Genomic DNA, 17,449 nt, shown 5'->3' with positions numbered 1-17,449 from the left:
GATCTGCACAATAAACGGAACAAAAATTCATCAAAAACAAAGGCTTGAGTAAATTTAAACTCTAATACTAAATAAATAATTCACCATTTCCGAAAACACAACATGAAGAAGACCGAGATTACAAATACTGACATTTATGAAGGAGCAAAATGATCAATTCATAGCTGTCATCTCTTCGAATATAATACCAATTATTTAATTCTATTAGATTTATGAGGTCACTACACATCCCTGTCAACAACAGATCAACACCATTTCATTTTTCTACGCCCAATATTTTCCTTAAATACGTTTAATGTGTAACGTCCAAATAAGATTTCAACTATGATAGGCATAAAAACAAAAAATAACAATGTTTTATGGTCAGCACTGTCTGGGGGTTTTGGGGTTTTTGTTTTAGATTTAGTCATCAGATAGTGAATATCTAGCAAATCAGGATATCAATCACTTCAATAATCACCACTCTCTCTCTCTCTCTCTCTCTCTCTCTCTCTCTCTCTCTCTCTCTCTCTCTCTCTCTCTCTCTCTCCACCTCTTAATCACATTTTCTCTTCCTTTTCTTCTTCCTCTTTTTCATCTCCTGAGACAAACAGACAGAAATGAAAAATGGATCTCACACTGGTTTCCATGATGAGTCTTCAGTTGAACAATCCACGAAACAAACTATTCACTAAACTAAAGAGCATTCCACAATGATATTCAGAATCTGCACTTAACACAATCCATCTGGTACATTTTTACATCAGTATACTTTCCACCTACTCAATTTCATTCACAAAAATAGAGTAGAAGAGAATTGCTGACGGTGAGGTGTAATGATATCTAACATAAGACTTCATTATTGCACAGTTAACTTCTTGACCATGAAGCCATGCTTCTCCAACCACACACGCATATTTAATAACAAACAGTGACAGATTCCGTAGTAAACAAAGTATGAAAATTCCCTATACCAAAGTATATAGAATGGGACCTTGGAAGTATGACAAGTTTTCAGCAAAGCCTATTAATATATATATATATCTATATATAATATATATATAATAATAAGAGTAAATAATTTCTATAATGGTTTTTAAAAAAAGACCACAATTATTTACTGGTAGAATTCGGTATGTAAATATAGCCGATTAACTATATGTAAATATAGCCGATATGGTGGTTGTCTACTCTTTAGACAGAGTTTGACCAACTCCTGTACCTACACCTTAGAACCATCATGGCATCTGACGTAGCTTTTTAAACCAATGTTTTGAAAAGACACCCACACAGACTACATACCCAATTTGGACCACCAAGAGCTGCAGATAAGTCCTGATCTTTGTGGATCTTGAAATATATTTTGAGGCTTCTGTTAGATTTGCAAACCTTCTGGTATACACTTCATTGAAAGGTGTGCACAGACATATAGGCACAATAGTTATGCATGCATACATACATACATACATATAGACACTTTGGTAGGAGGTTGTTAAATAGTTATCACACAAAGACCAATAGGCAAATTAACACCAAACTTAATATTTTCTTTCTTTCTGTTTATCTGTCCATCAAGTAAAGGCATGTAACCTCATGGTTTAAGTGTTCGACTCACAACCACTAGGTTTTAGGTTCAATTCACAGATGAGGTGTCCTTGAGCAAAACACTTCATTTCATGCTGCTTCACCTGTAAATGAGTACTGGTGAAAGTTGGAAGACTAAGCCTGCAACAAACAGGCATTCCATTCTGAGGGGTGGGTCTTGTATTCTCACCATGGAAACTAGGATAAGCTCAGCCAAAAGGGATTAGAGGCTCAAGACAAGACTTCAACTTAGCCTATATATATCTACCGACTTTGCCTTTCATCCTTTCGGGGTCGATAAATTAAGTACCAGTTATGCACTGGGGTCGATGTAGTCGACTTAATCCTTTTGTCTGTCCTTGTTTGTCCCCTCTGTGTTTAGCCCCTTGTGGGTAGTAAAGAAATATATATATATCTACCAACTTATATATCCATCTCTTTCTCTTTGTATGTACACACACACACACACACACACACACACACACACACTTGTATGAAATTGGTAGTTCACTTCCATTACTAAAGCGTTCCATACTATATGTGCAATCCTTCCAACAACAAATGCACCTTTGTGCTACCTGCAGAAAAAGACAGAATAAAATCTACTCCAGATATGGGCAATCTGCACCACTCAAGATGTATGCAGCTCTTTGTGTCTTACTGTTTAACACAATGTCATAAACATTTTCATTTCTTTCTTTCATTCATTCAGTTACTGTTTTCTGCAATCAGCATCTTAATGATTTTTGCTTAGTGTAATATATTGTTCCATCTGAGCTATATATGATGCTGGTTAAATTATTCATTAGTGATGAGGCCCAATTTATAATCTTTAATCTCATAAAATTGCTCTGACATCTATTAAATAGGCGCAGGAGTGGCTGTGTGATAAGTAGCTTGTTTACCAACCACATGGTTCCGGGTTCAGTCCCACTGCGTGGCACCTTGGGCAAGTGTCTTCTACTATAGCCTCGGGCCGACCAAAGCCTTGTGAGTGGATTTGGTAGACGGAAACTGAAAGAAGCCCGTCGTATACAAGTATATATATATATATATGTGCATGTGTGTGTTTGTGTGTCTGTGTTTGTCCCCCTAGCATTGCTTGACAACTGATGCTGGTGTGTTTACATCTCCGTAACTTAGCGGTTCGGCAAAAAGAGACCGATAGAATAAGTACAAGGCTTACAAAGAATAAGACCTGGGGTTGATTTGCTCAACTAAAAAAAAAAAGGCGGTGCTCCAGCATGGCCGCAGTCAAATGACTGAAACAAGTAAAAGAGTAAAGAGAGAGTTAATACATTTCCTCCCGTCTGTAGATCCAAACATGATTGTGCATGTGTGCATACATGCATTTGGTCACACACATACTCTCATGCACATGCAACTGCTTTATCAAAAGAAAGGCAAGATTTAAAGTAAAATTTGCTTTTCCCTTCATATAGTTTTGCCTAGTGGTTGCAGTATACTCCCAAAGGTGTCTACATTTTAAACATGTATGCATCAATACACTGTACTCCAATTTCAAAAGATAAAAATAAAAATAAACATTAAACATTGATTGAACCTTGTTAGACCTAATTATATAATAATACCCAGGACATTAGAAGACAACTCTATCAGAGACAGTTATCAGTTAGAAGGAGTCAACTGTATGACCATTCCACCCTCAGAACTTATAAATCCCTGTATAAAATCTACATGACTGTGTATAGAAGACATTGAATTATCACTGACTATTTCCCCTAAGTCCAGGCTCTCCTTCCCTCCCTAATCAAATCATTAATAGATCTCTGAATCTTCACTCACCACTAAAGGTATTATGCTAGGATGCTTTAAAATTCAAAGTAAAATTCTGAAGACATTCACTTGCTAAACCACAAAAAAAAAAAAAAAAAAAAACATACACAGTATAAACAGGAAGTTTTTTAATGGGAAATTCTTCTTAGACAGAAGAATGTTACGTTTTTTTTTTTGTTTGTTTTCTCTGTCTTCAAATAACAATGCTAATTGAATTGTGGTTACATGTGATTCAAGACTAAGAAACAGTTATTTATGGTTACTTGCAGTACAAAACATTAACTCTTTAGCTTTCAGAATACTTTGTCAAATGTAATACTTATTTATTCACATTTTATATAATGAAACCTGTATTTTCTTTTAGCTTTGAGACTTCAAAGATGTTATTGTTTATTTTTAGAATGACATTGCAGGATAGGTGAAAGGCTGGATCTGGCCAGTTTACACAAAAAAAATAGATAGAATTTTGGGGTCAGATATGGTTAGTATAAATGCTAAAGGGCTAGGCATTAACAAAAATTTCCCAGTTCATAGAACTAAGTATAATTAGAATATAAAAACAATAAATCAAAACCTATGATCACATTATCAAAAATTACCTGATATAATTTTCTTTTACTGCCATTGTTTATAAATGAAATATAAAATTATAGACTATTTGCCAACATGTGGCTTTCCTGGAAGGGACAGTTGTTACTGTTCTTTAGCCTGAAACATCATTTCCAGCTGGCTATACAACACAATATCTGTGTCCTTACATTTAAAGAAAGAAAAAAAGAAAATATAAGGGCACAGATATTGTATTGTATAGCCAGCTGGAAACGATGTTTTGGGCTAAACAACAGTAATAATCGTCCAACCCAGGACAGCCACATTATGTTGGCAAATAGGCTTTAAAGAACTGTTACTGAATATCTCTCTGAGAGATTTAAAAATAATGTTTCTATTTATAAAATTATACTTTCTACTTTAAAGTAAAACAGTACCTAAAATATGTGTGACCCTTTTAATTCATATTCAACAACAGTTAATAAAGTTTTCATAAAGAAAATTGAATTTTACTGTCCAATCACCACAAACAGCAAGTCTTGCAAGGAATGGGGATAAGACTCAGCGCCAAGTCTTGAAACACTGACTTCAGACCCAAAACAGAAATGGGACAAACCAATAATTTCCGAAAGTCAGCTTGTATATCTGAATGTGTCCGCTCAATATTTCAAAACTTAGTAATTTATGGCTGAAATATATACTGAGTTAGTGACTAAATCCTTAGTATACATTTAGTGAAGTACAGTTCATAACAAAGAAAAAAATATACATAAGGAATTCTTTAATTGGTTTTTGTTATTCGCGAATATATTCAAATATATCAACCCCAGTACTTTATTTATTTCTATAGACTGGTACTTATTATATTGGCTACAAAGGAAAAGGAAAAGTGAATTTCAGCGAGATTTGAACTCAGAACATAGATGGACATAATCAAAACTAAATACTACAAAATATTTCGTCTGCCACTCTACCGGTAAAGAGGTAAGCAAAGTTAATTTTAGTTGAATCTGAACTCGAGAGAGTAAAAAGTAAAGGGATATAATTAAATATTTTCTAAGTATTTCATCTAAAAATCAACCAATTCCACCATTTATGCATTTTCTCCTCAAATTCTTAAAAGTAGTTTTTAAAAAATAAAATAAAGATAATAAATGAATATTGCTTAATAAGAACCTGTAAGTTTTCATTTGAAGTAAAAGTTATTTTTCATATAAAAAAAAAGTTGAGAAACAATGTGTCCGAGAACTACAGATTTCTAAAACCTCATGTTTTTGTTTTTTTTAATATACAGTTATTCTGAGCTGGAAGTCAACTTACTAATTCACTGTACTCAGGAGTAGTTAGCTAAAATTTTTAAACCCACTGGTTGAACAGGATAGAAGTCTGCTTCAAAAGTAAGCCATCAGTCTCAAAATATATAATAAACCACTGAACTGTATCCACCTACCTCCTTTTCTATTTCACCTATGAGTTTTGCTTGTCTGAAATGACTGACTAGATGTCACCTAAACATAAGGCAACTCCATTGTGATTTGAACTCAGAATACGAGGAAACACAATCAAAAACTGCACTTTATTTTTAGTACCATGGTCAATTTTAATAACGATGAAGATAATTTCTAACATAGGCAGAAAGTCTCAAATTTGGTACAAGGGTGAAAACCAATTAAGAACGACCCAAGTACATGACAGGTATCTAACAACCCTGGAAGGGTCAAAAGACAAAATCAAAATTTCAGTCTGAAGACAGACCATAGCATGTATATAAGCCTGAGATCTTCCATGGCAAAAATGACTAACATATGAATAAGCAACAAAGCAACACCAAATGACTATGATGTTGTAGAAAAGAAATCTGAAAATATAAGAAAATACACTAACTTAGTTTGGGAATGTATACCATTTTGTTTGCAATAGGTACAACAGGACAGATAAATGACCACTTTGTGAAAAGGCTATCTGGCTATCGTTAAGGACAGACATAGGCACATCCCAGAAAGTATTATTGCAATGTTAACATAACCTTTGATAAACTTGGAACATTTTTATACAGTATAAACAGTAACTGCACGACAATGTGAGGTATATTTGCCATCTCAATATGGCTAACCACTAAGGGTGGGTGTTACTGTAGCTTATAGCCCCTGTGCCTAAAGCCAGCTGGAGGAGATGTTCTCCTGGGGCTATAAGCTACAGTAACACCCACCCTTAGTGATTAGCCATATTGAGATGGCAAATATAGCTCACATTTTTATACCTGTTTTCTAAAATTTTCTTAATTATTTCCAATGTAAGAAAAGAAACTGCTTGTGTATTTCTCTAACCACAAATAATAATAAAAAATACATATAGTGATGATCAAGATGATCATGAAGAGAACAGCATAAATCCAGTTTGAAATAGATACGAGTCATTTAATATCCTGTAAGAAACAAAATTACACAAATGCAATAAAATACCACAACATAACACCCCACCAAACAACTATCATGCAGACATTACAACAATGATATTACAACACAAATTTACAACTATGTTCACCAGAATTAACTCCACTATACTCAAAGACAAACCAAAATCCATAACAGTGGGTTCAATGCTGAGCCAACACTCAGTAAGAGCAACTGATCAAAGGCAGGACACTTGTCTTAAGTCAACACCTCTTTGATGAGACAATGAAGTAAGACTCTACACAGCTGTTCAATCTGCTAGGAATAGCAATAGCAGTAAAACCTTCCTCAAATCACACTCAGCTATCTTAAAAAAGGAACAGAACATTAGGCGGTGTTGTCCTTAATGCATATTTGGAAAAGAATATGGGATGGTCATAGCTGGAATACCTTTGATTACATAGATCTATCTGCTCAACCAAGGATGACCTGGGTTTTAAACAACAACAACAACAACAACCTGAATATTTGGTGATCTTCGAATGTACAGATCCATCCAACATATTGAACAGTGAGAGACAAGAAAAATGGGCTAAAACAAAACAATAATAATAATGGTCTCAAATTTTGCTACAAGGGCAGCAATTTTGAGGGAGGGGACAAGTCGATTACATCAACTCCAGTACGTAACTGGTTCTTAATTTATCGACCCCGAAAGGATGAAAGGCAATAGCGACCTTGGCAGAATTTGAACTCAGAACGTAGCATCAGACGAAATACTGCTAAGCATTTCACCCAGTGTGCTAACAATTCTGCCAGCTCACCACAATAATAATAATATTAATAATGGTTTCAAATTTTGCACAAGACCAGCAATTTTGGGGAAGGGAGTAAGTCAATTACATCAACCCCAGTGTACAACTGGTACTTATTTTAGCAACCCCAAGAGGTGTGAAGGCAGAGTTGACCTCGACGGAATTTAAAGTCAGAATGTGCAGATGAGCGAAATGCCGATAAGCAATATGCCTGGCGTGCTAACGACTCTGCCAGCTCGACGCCTGAATAATAATAATCCTTTCTACTATAGGCACAAGGCTTGGAACTTAGGGAAAGGGGGCTTGTCGATCTTAATAATGACCACAAAGAACATGAAACATCTAGAACAAAACATTGTACTTGACCATGCAAAATTGAAATGAAACTGATAAACTGACCATGATTGAAAAATCAGGTGCATCCATAGAGTACAACTGTATTGAAAACAAGAAAAAAAAAAAGTTAACAAGGAGTTAATAATATGAAAAACATATTGAAATCTACAATAATAATAACATTAATAATGGTTTCAAATTTTGGCATAAAGCCAGCAATTTTAAGGAGATGGGGTTTCATAAACCCCAATATTTTACTTGTAAGGATGAATTGCAAAGTTAACTTGAGCAGGATTTGAACTTAGAATGTAAAGAGGTGGAAGAAATGCTACTAAGCATTTGCCCAGCATGTTTAGTTTCTAATATAGGATCAGGGCCAGAAATTTGGCTGGAAGGGGTTTTGTTGATTATATTGCTCCTAGTATTTGGGTGATACTTCATTTTAACTTCTGAAAGATAAAAGACAAAGTTAACCCAGCAGGATTTGAACTCAGAATATAAAAAGCCAGAACAAATAACACAGGGTTTGTTTTTTTTATCTAGTGTTCTAACAATTTTGCTAATACACTATACTTACAATAATGATAAAAATTTCTTACATAGGTACTAAGGCAGAAATTGAGGAGGGGATCAATCAAAATGACTTCAGTACATGGCTGGTACTTTATTTTAGCAACCTTGGAAGGATGAAAAACAAAGTTGACCTTGATGGGATTTGAACTCAGAACATGAAGAACTAGAACAATGATTACCAAGGTTACTATTAATTGCAAGGTTACTACCGATTGCATCAAACTTTAGAGAGATTGCAGTCAATCATACCAACCCCAATATTTAAAAAGTATTTTAACCACTGACCCAATGCCACCCACTCAGAGGATGAAAAGCAAAGCTGGCCATCATGAGATTTAAAATCAGAATCTAAAATGGCATAATCAAACACCACATGACCTTTTGTCGGCAGCTCTACCAATTAATAATACCTATTTATTGCATAGATTACAATGCAACAAATTGCAAAGGAAGCAGTAAGGAACAGTATCTCCAAGTATATTACTGATTCTTCTTTTACTGGCCCCAAAGGAATTAAATGGAAAGTTAACCTCTTAGTCTGGCACTCAACCATATTTCTGCTGGCTCAGTGATCTCAATAACAGCAGTAGCAATTTCACAAGGTCACTAATCTTTTGTTATATCTATATTCCCATGTTTTACTGGATGAGAGGATTTATACATTAGAGCAATTGTTTTTATGGCTGAATGCCTTTCCTGCTACAAAACACACAGCCACAACAAAGTGTCTGCACCCCGACCAAACCACCCCTATTCTGCTCGTTCAGAAACTGAACTAGAGCAGAGTCAGATGCTTTATCAGAGGAACAACACAACTGACAGCTAATAAGGGGAGTGTGTGGCAGACACAGGAGTGGCTGTATGGTAAATAGCTTGCTTCCCAACCACATGGTTCCGGGTTCAGTACCACTGTATGGCACCTTGGGCAAGTGTCTTCTACTATGGCCTCGGCCTTGTGAGTGGATTTAGTAGACGAAAACTAAAAGAAGCTTGTCATATATGTGTGTGTGTGTGTTTGCCACCCCACAAACATCGCTTGGCAACCGATGCTTGTGTGTTTACGCCCCTGTAACTTAGCAGTTCGGCAAAAGAGGCCAATAGAATAAGTACTGGGCTTACAAAAAAGTCCTAGGGTTGATTTGCTCAACTAAAGGTGGTGCTCCAGCATGGCCATAGTCAAATGACTGAAACAAGTAAAAGAATAAAAGAATATGATCGTAGTCCAGAAACTCAACCTCACAGCCATTGTGCCTTTCACAACTCAATGACAAGAACTAACGATATTAAAGGCTATGACCATTAAGAAGAAAAAGAACTACTACAATGCAATTTGGTGTCACACACTGCTATCTCTGCTAGCTCTCTACCTTAACCCTTCAGCATTCAGATTACCCTACGAAATGCAAATTTATTTATTCACATTGTTTTGAACTAATAATGCGTATCTCATAGCTTTGAAATTTCAATGTGACAATTTTTAGAATGACAGTGTAGGGTGGATGTGAGAAGCTAGATCTGATCAGTTTGAAGATAAAACAGGTAGAATATTTTTGGGTTAATATGACTGGTTTAAATACTACATGGTTAAACATCTCTTCAGAATAGCAGCATTCATTCACCCTGAAATGGGAGGAGGGGAGATTTGCAAATTTATGCTATTTCTATGTGCAACAAAAAAAATATCATTAAATCATATCTATAGCTTTCATTTGTAAATAAATAAAAATCAATTCTAAATTAAAGATAAACAAATTGAAATTTAAGATTATAAATATATCAATGTAATCCATACATTACACACATACACACACATATATAGTTTTAAATAAATAAAATATACTTCCCTGACATAGCAAAAGAGATTTTATAAAGAGAAATTCCAATTTATTAATTCAAATATATAATAAAAAATGTAAATTGAGGTCATTATTAAAAAGGAATGTTGTATTTCGACAGAAATTCAATTATGAACACACACACACGAACATAAAACCCAAACGACTTTAAAAGTACAAGTACAGAAATTTTCAAATGGCATTTATGCCTATACATAAAGACGAGATTCTTTTGTGATGGTAATTCATCTTGTAAATAACTGAAAAATTCAAATACTCAAATACAACCATAATTGTCATAAAAAATTGGTCAATTTGACAAAAGTGCTTTAAGATGATTAAGCAAAAATCTGAAACTGAAGCTTATTAAAAAGATAATTTTTAAAGCTTTTTTTTTTTTTTTGCTTTCCTCTCTTAACTAAGTGTTCCGTACACGAATAAAGGAAAAGGCACACACAGAAGAAAGAGCAACTAACTTAGTGCATTATCTACTAGTACCTTTGAAGGTAGGTGTTCAGAATCAAAGAAACTAGAAACACTGAAAAGGGTTTATCAATGACGGTGATAATGAGATTGTAATTAATTTATACATAACATTTTAATAATCTCTATACACCTAAATGATTGTTTAGAAGTTACTGTGTAGGTAAGACAATTAGAGAGAGACAGAGAGTGAGAGACGGGATTTTGCTTGCAACTAGTGGTACAAACAAGGTAAAAAGTTATTCAAGATATATAGTAGAGTAAAATCATGTTGTCTTTAAAGTTACAGATGGCAACTAGTCATTACTTCAAATTTCACATTAAAGTGGCAATCATCAGATGGTGAAACATATGCTTATATACTACTATAGAAAGAAAAGGTATAGTAATGACCCAGTGAATGATTTAACCCTTTAGTATTTATTTCTTTATTGCTCACAGGGGACTAAACATAGAGAGGACAAACAAGGACAGACAAAGGGATTAAGTCAATTACATCGACTCCACTGCATAACTGGTACTTATTTAATCGACCCCAAAAGGATGAACGGCAAAAGTCGACTTCGACAGAATTTGAACTCAGAACGTAACAGCAGATGAAATACCCTTAGCCCAGCATGCTAATGTTTCTGCCAGCTCGCCAAATCGTCTACCTGTTTTATGTTCAAACTGGCCAGGTCTGGACTTTCACGCCTACCCTGCAACGTCATTCTCAAAATAAACAATCACATGGCTCAAACCCTCAAAGCTGTGAGATAATGTATGATTAATTCAAAACAATGCAAATAATTGTTAGATTTGACAGTAACCTGAATTCTAAGGGGTTAAGTAATATATATAATTTAATTTTTTATACACAAAACACTTAAGGCAGTGAGCTGGAAGAATCATTAGCATGCTAGGCAAAATGCTTTGCGGCATTTCATTTGTCTTTGCATTCAGTTCAAATTCTACTGAGGTCAATTGTGCCTTTCATCCTTTCAAGGTCAATAAAATAATTACCAGTACAACATAGGGATTGATGTTATCGACTTACCCCTCCACCCAAGTTGCTGGCTTTGTGCCAAATTATGAAATCAATATATATGACACTTAAGAAGAACTACATAAATGTTCAAAACAACATTTACAATATCAATCCTAATTTTGGCACACACACAAATAAAAAATATATTCACACACTGAAATACACAGAAAAAGAAAATACACATATACACACATTTGTAATGTGGAGTGGAGTGACCTCATTCATGTATGAGCAACTTGTCAGTCTTCCATAAAAGACTTTGCGCAGGCCTACACCCTGGAGAAGCACTTGTCAGATGCAGGTACAAGCTCAACAGATAGATTTCTTAGAATACCTACATATTTGCATACATTTACACACAGATGCCTGCATACATCTCTATCCGCACCACAAATTGATATATAAATATGAATATGCATACATAAACACAAATACACCCTCGTATTTGTATAAGTATGCTCAGTGTGTATGTGTGTGTACTAACACTAAGATGCTATCTTAAAAATCTTGATACAAAGTATATATTTTCCCAAGGAAGTAAGGAGATAATGAGTGAGGAAGGGTTGAAGTCGCTAACAGAAGATTCCTCAATGGTTGGAAACATTTATAGTTGTTGTCTACAGAACTGTTGCGTCAGTACACTATATCAACTCTGACTCCTAAAATTATAAATAAACTCAATTAGATAAATAATGCTTCCTTATTAAGATTACATAATTATCAAGGTGAATGTAATGTGAAAAATTACATTAAACTGAATAAAAAATTTTATTGTAATGAATTGAAAAGTTTACTCCTTCAAAAATTATTAAAGAAACTAATTATATGGAAAAGGGGTGAAATCATTACCCAAATTTATTAACAATTTGTTCTACCAGATATTCTTTCATAGAAAGCTCTTAAATCTGATGTTATTATTTTTAAAGTTGTATTTGTGAAATTAGCTAAATTAGTTTTTGTGAAATTGGAAATTTTAACACATATTGCATTTTACATTTAATTGGAGTCAGTAAATTTTTGCTGATTTCAACTCCAATAACACAATTATTGTTTCTAACTCTCACTTTACAACTCGGAGGTCTGCTGGCATAGCTGTCTTTTTGTATACGTGGGACTACACCCCACATGTGTCCACTCCTCTTGAAAATGTCTCAGTATGTAAATGCATGTGCGCGCATGCACACACACACACACACACACACACACAAAGGACTCCATCAGTCAGAGCTGACAATATTCTGCACTTTGTAAGTTGCTCTCCAGGGCACATGCTTAGGCAAGGTTTATGTGAGCCCAATAGCTGTCCACACATCAAGTCAACACCACTAATGTTGCCCAAGATAAGAGCAGGGTTGTACTACTGTAAAAAGTAGTAGAGAACACTCATAATGGATACAACCTATACAAGAGAGAGACCTAAGAAGATGGATCTCAGAATAATCAACCTAATGAAGAAGTTGACAAAGGACTGCAATAACTAATGACATGTAGTACTTACTGAAAAACACTTGCTTGCCTGTACAGGTGTAGCCAATTGAACATTAAAATGGGAATGATACAGGCTGGAAAGGAGAATGCACCTATTCTGTGGGCCTCCCTTAAGTCTTCACCGGCTACTCCCCCATCCTTTGATACCCTCACATTTCTCTACCACCGATCAACCTCTCGCCTGTTACTCCATAACTAAAAATGGCATTGGATCTGTCCAAACTTCTCGTCTCTCTCTGATACTGGCTTGCCTATTCATTGTATCATCCTGTACAGAGGGATCGCACTAAATTTGTCTATATTCAATATCCCTGTTACCATTCTTGTAACTACCTTTCTTTTACACCGAGATGACTATGTCTGAAGGATTGTATTGGATCTCTAGATAACCAACATGTCCTACCATTACCCTTTCTGCACTGCCAGTCACCTATCACTATTACTTGTCAACACACTCTTGTTATTATCTATCACTTATTCTCTTTCTCATATCAACAAACAAGTAGTTACCATCAATGTCTCTCATCTATTACCCCCTCACTTACTCTGTTTCTTCCTTCACACTCCTGAAATATGTAAAAGAGAGCATCCAACTGCAGAAATTATGCCAAATTTAGAATGTACAAGCAGTAAGTGGTCCTCCGACTTGTCTACAGGGCATTAACCCCAAACAAATAAAAATGGATTTAAAATGTGACAACTCATCCATTCCAAGCCAGCAGGAAAAAGTGGGCTTATATATAAAATCAAAAGTAACCGTTTTGGGGAAGCCAGTTTTAATACTGAAATTTTAGATGCACAGTCACTATTGATATGATTCCTCAAATAGCATCTGAATCCTCAATTCAGTGCATGCTAAGTGTATCAATTACCCAAGTAATTGCATTAAAGAAATGTGTGTGCACATGTGTGCTTGACTGTGTAAGTGCTATCAGCATAATGTTGGTTTAAATAAGACACTAGTTATCATAAACCAAGCCTTCAAGGATAAAACTGGTAAATATTACTTATAAAATAATATAATTTCAAAAAACTTTTGTTGAATGTATTTTGCAAAAAAATTTATTTAAGACCTACTTAACATTTAATTATAACTGAAAAAATAAAATGATTTAGTTCAAATTTTGAGTTACACATTTGCAATATACATACATAATGTAAACCATATTCACATTTTAAAATATGAATGTGTAAACACACACACAAGAGCAAACATACATATGTAGTCATATATATATTTTATATCATGAAAAAGACAAAATGTTCACTTTTTCAGAATGGAGATTATACTGACGAACAAGGAACAAAAAAGATGATGATGGGTTTTCATATGGGAGGGAGAGAGAGAAAAAAGAAGGTCTACAGAACTTTGTTGATAATGACCCTAATCATAAAAATAGCATGAAAATTACAAGATTGGGGTTCCTACTGTGCTGCACAAAGATGGTGCATTGTAAACGTTAAACAACTTTTGATAAGCGCTTCACCCATGCAGCAGACGTTGCTACTGATGATCTGTATAGCAGCAGATAGTACCCCACTTCCTCGCAGTAACTCTTATCGCAACACCGCCTATCACATAGCAGTCAACATCATTTGTGGTATGCGCCACACTATATGGTATTACCATAGACTTATTTGGACCCTAATACATTTCACTTCAAACATTTTTATATATACATACAGTGCATGGTTAAACATTAATACTTTCATACAAGTATTCCTTTTATTTTTTTATTATTATTTTATTTTTTTTTATATTTGGAATGCATCTCAAATTTACAATATGGAAACCAATGGGAAAAGCATAACAGAATTCTTAGGTTAAGGTGAATTATTCAAAACAGGGCATGTCTACATATGTATGATGGCTGTTCACTTGCGCTCAAGAAAGACTATCAATAACTTTTAAAAGAATGTTTCCAATAATAACTCACGCACGCACGCACACACACACACACACACACACACACACACACACATTCACATACATCTATATGTATATGCAAATATATACATATATTTCTGCTCGTACACACACTTTCATATACATGGTTATGTAGTTAATATTTCACTTCCCAATCACTAAGTTTCCGGTTCAATCACACTGTACATTGAAGTGTCTTGAACAATAGCCCTCTCATGAGTGGATTTAGTAGACAAAAATTGAAAAAAGAACTGTGTATGTCTGTTACATATACACACACGTGTGTGTGTGTGTGTGTGGAAGTATGCATATGTCCGTTTGTTTACATCTGCAATTGCTTGCATAAAAGTGCAGTTGTCAGTGTTGTCAATTACCCCTACCAATTAACCCTTTTGTTACCATATTTCTGCTGAGATGCTCTGTGTTTCTTCCAATTAATTTTATCATAACAAAGAATTTAGTAAAATAACTTCGTCATCATTAAGCTAGGAACATAAATCGTGACTAATGTTTGGTGGAAGATATTAATTCAGAACTTTTGAAATCTACAGAGCCAGAGGTGGTTTCAGCCAGGTTAGTATCAAAAGGGTTAATCATCCAGGCACTTTGTATTCTCAAAGCTGTGTGGAATACGTGATCCTTTAATTAAAGAAGGGTTAACGTCAGGAAGGGCATCCTGCTGTAAGCATGGAAAAAGTGATGTGTGTGTGTGTGTGTGTGTGTGTATTATATGCATGGTGAAGAGTAATAATAAAAATGATGATTTGCATATTTATTCTCCAGACATGCCAGCAGATTCAAATGTAAATATGCTAATCACTGTTGTGTTTCATCAATGGAGAATAACTTCTCCTTTACACAAATGAATCAAGTGTGTTATGAACACACATTCGTCATAAAGGAGAAGTTGTTCTCTTGTGACGAAAAACAACAGCAATTAACATATTCACGCTTGAATCTGCCAGAGCGTATCAAAAATAAATATGCAAGTCAACACTGAAGGCATGTGAGATATGGAAGGTCAACTGGGAAAGAAATGCTTGTCATTGCTACCAATAGAGCAGATGATTAAAGGAAAGATCGGGAATTTTTGAAGCAACATGCATTTGGTAAGCTGTATTTTAAGCAAGCTGCTCAAAAATGCTCTGCCAGTGTAATGAATTGGGGAGGTTTTATCAATAGTATCTGCAGATATGTATATCAATCAAGAGCTGGACTCATTAGTCACTAGTGGAGTTGCAAGGTGTAAAGTATAATTTTGTCTGAGTACAGTTTTCCTAGTGGCCGGTGAGGGTCTTCATCAAATACAAGTGGACAGCCATCATACACACACACACATTATTTATTTATATATATATATATTTTTTCACTTCCCGAGCGTTATACTAATATATCTGTTTGTTGTCTACACCACCTGTCGTCTTTTGTTTTTTTGTGAATTCTTCCCCTATATATATATATATATACATATAATGTGTAACAAGAGAAATATAGTGATAAAATTTAAACATTGGAAATTCTTTCAACTTTATATGTTTCGTAAGCAATGATGATATGTGTATGTGTATATATATATATGATGATGATGATGATATATATATATATATATCATCATCATCATCGTTTAGCGTCCGTTTTCCATAGATATATATATATACCAAATTTAAATATGCTAGGCCAATAGTTTTAATTGATTAATATCAATTTCTACCCTTATTAATTTATATATATATATATATATATATATATATAACATGATTTCATAGAACCTCATGTAATTTTATTGTGTTCTATTATGGTTTTATATGGTTTTATCCAAGATGGAGATGAACACCAACAACCAAAAGTACAGATTTGAATAATTGTTGTGTTGGGAAATATCTCCCCACAACATGAAATCAATGGTAGTCTGGTTACCCCATGAATAAAGCATATTTATCTACAAATGGGGTGTTGAGCGCTCAGTTGTTTAACATTAATATTTTCATGCTAGCATAGCTGGGAAAGGAATTGATTTTTAAGGTAATATTTTATGACCTTCACATTGCCAACTTTCACTAGAAATTTTAAAATTCCATAGGTCTTCAGAAGTGCAGAGAGACCAGTCATTGTGTCAATATAGAATTTAGATATTACCACTCAAATGGTAACAAGCAAAATATTCAAATTCAAGCACACTCCTATACACATACATGTAACAAGCTCTAAAAGGAGTTGGTCAGTGCAGACACTTTTTCTAAGATGCCATGTTATTATAAGACTGAACTTGAAGCTACACACACACACACAGAGGAACATACATATGATGTGGATGATGGAAGGAGGAGAGACTGAAGTTAATATTATTTTTTTAAAGGAATATAAATTGTTGCGTTATGTCATTGAGTATGTAACTCGACCTCCAGTCAACTATATTCTCTAAGATACCTTATTGAATGATGGCAGCTAATTGCAGAAATTCTAGCATTTGGCATTCTAACCATGACAATCCTCCCTTTATTGTGGGCATTCTATCTAAAGTATCCAGACACAAACATGTGATATATAAACTTCAAAGACTGGTATGGAGCCTGTTAGTAGAGATTTGGTTAGTTGGTGCATCGGCAGGTCAAACCTCTCTCATTGGTTCACAGTGATTCTCCGACTGAGTGTGAAATTTAGAG

At 34.6% G+C, this 17,449-nt stretch overlaps 1 protein-coding gene across 6 annotated transcripts in view; it reads right to left on the bottom strand.

The window, feature by feature from the left end:
- Positions 1 to 17,449, bottom strand: part of LOC115217153 (poly [ADP-ribose] polymerase tankyrase) — a 216,965-nt gene that overhangs the window by 120,301 nt on the left and 79,215 nt on the right. For 3 of the 6 annotated variants that reach the window (XM_029786768.2, XM_036507261.1, XM_036507258.1), the window contains exon 3: positions 7,517 to 7,552. The exons of the other annotated variants lie outside the window; for them this stretch is intronic. In XM_029786768.2, the coding sequence (XP_029642628.1) occupies positions 7,517 to 7,552 (36 nt within the window). The remainder of the gene's footprint in view (positions 1 to 7,516; positions 7,553 to 17,449) is intronic. 6 annotated transcript variants of the gene reach the window in all.

This window comes from Octopus sinensis, linkage group LG11 (genome assembly GCF_006345805.1).
Source record: "Octopus sinensis linkage group LG11, ASM634580v1, whole genome shotgun sequence".
NCBI lineage: Eukaryota > Metazoa > Mollusca > Cephalopoda > Octopoda > Octopodidae > Octopus > Octopus sinensis.
This window is presented reverse-complemented; position numbering and strand designations above follow the sequence as displayed.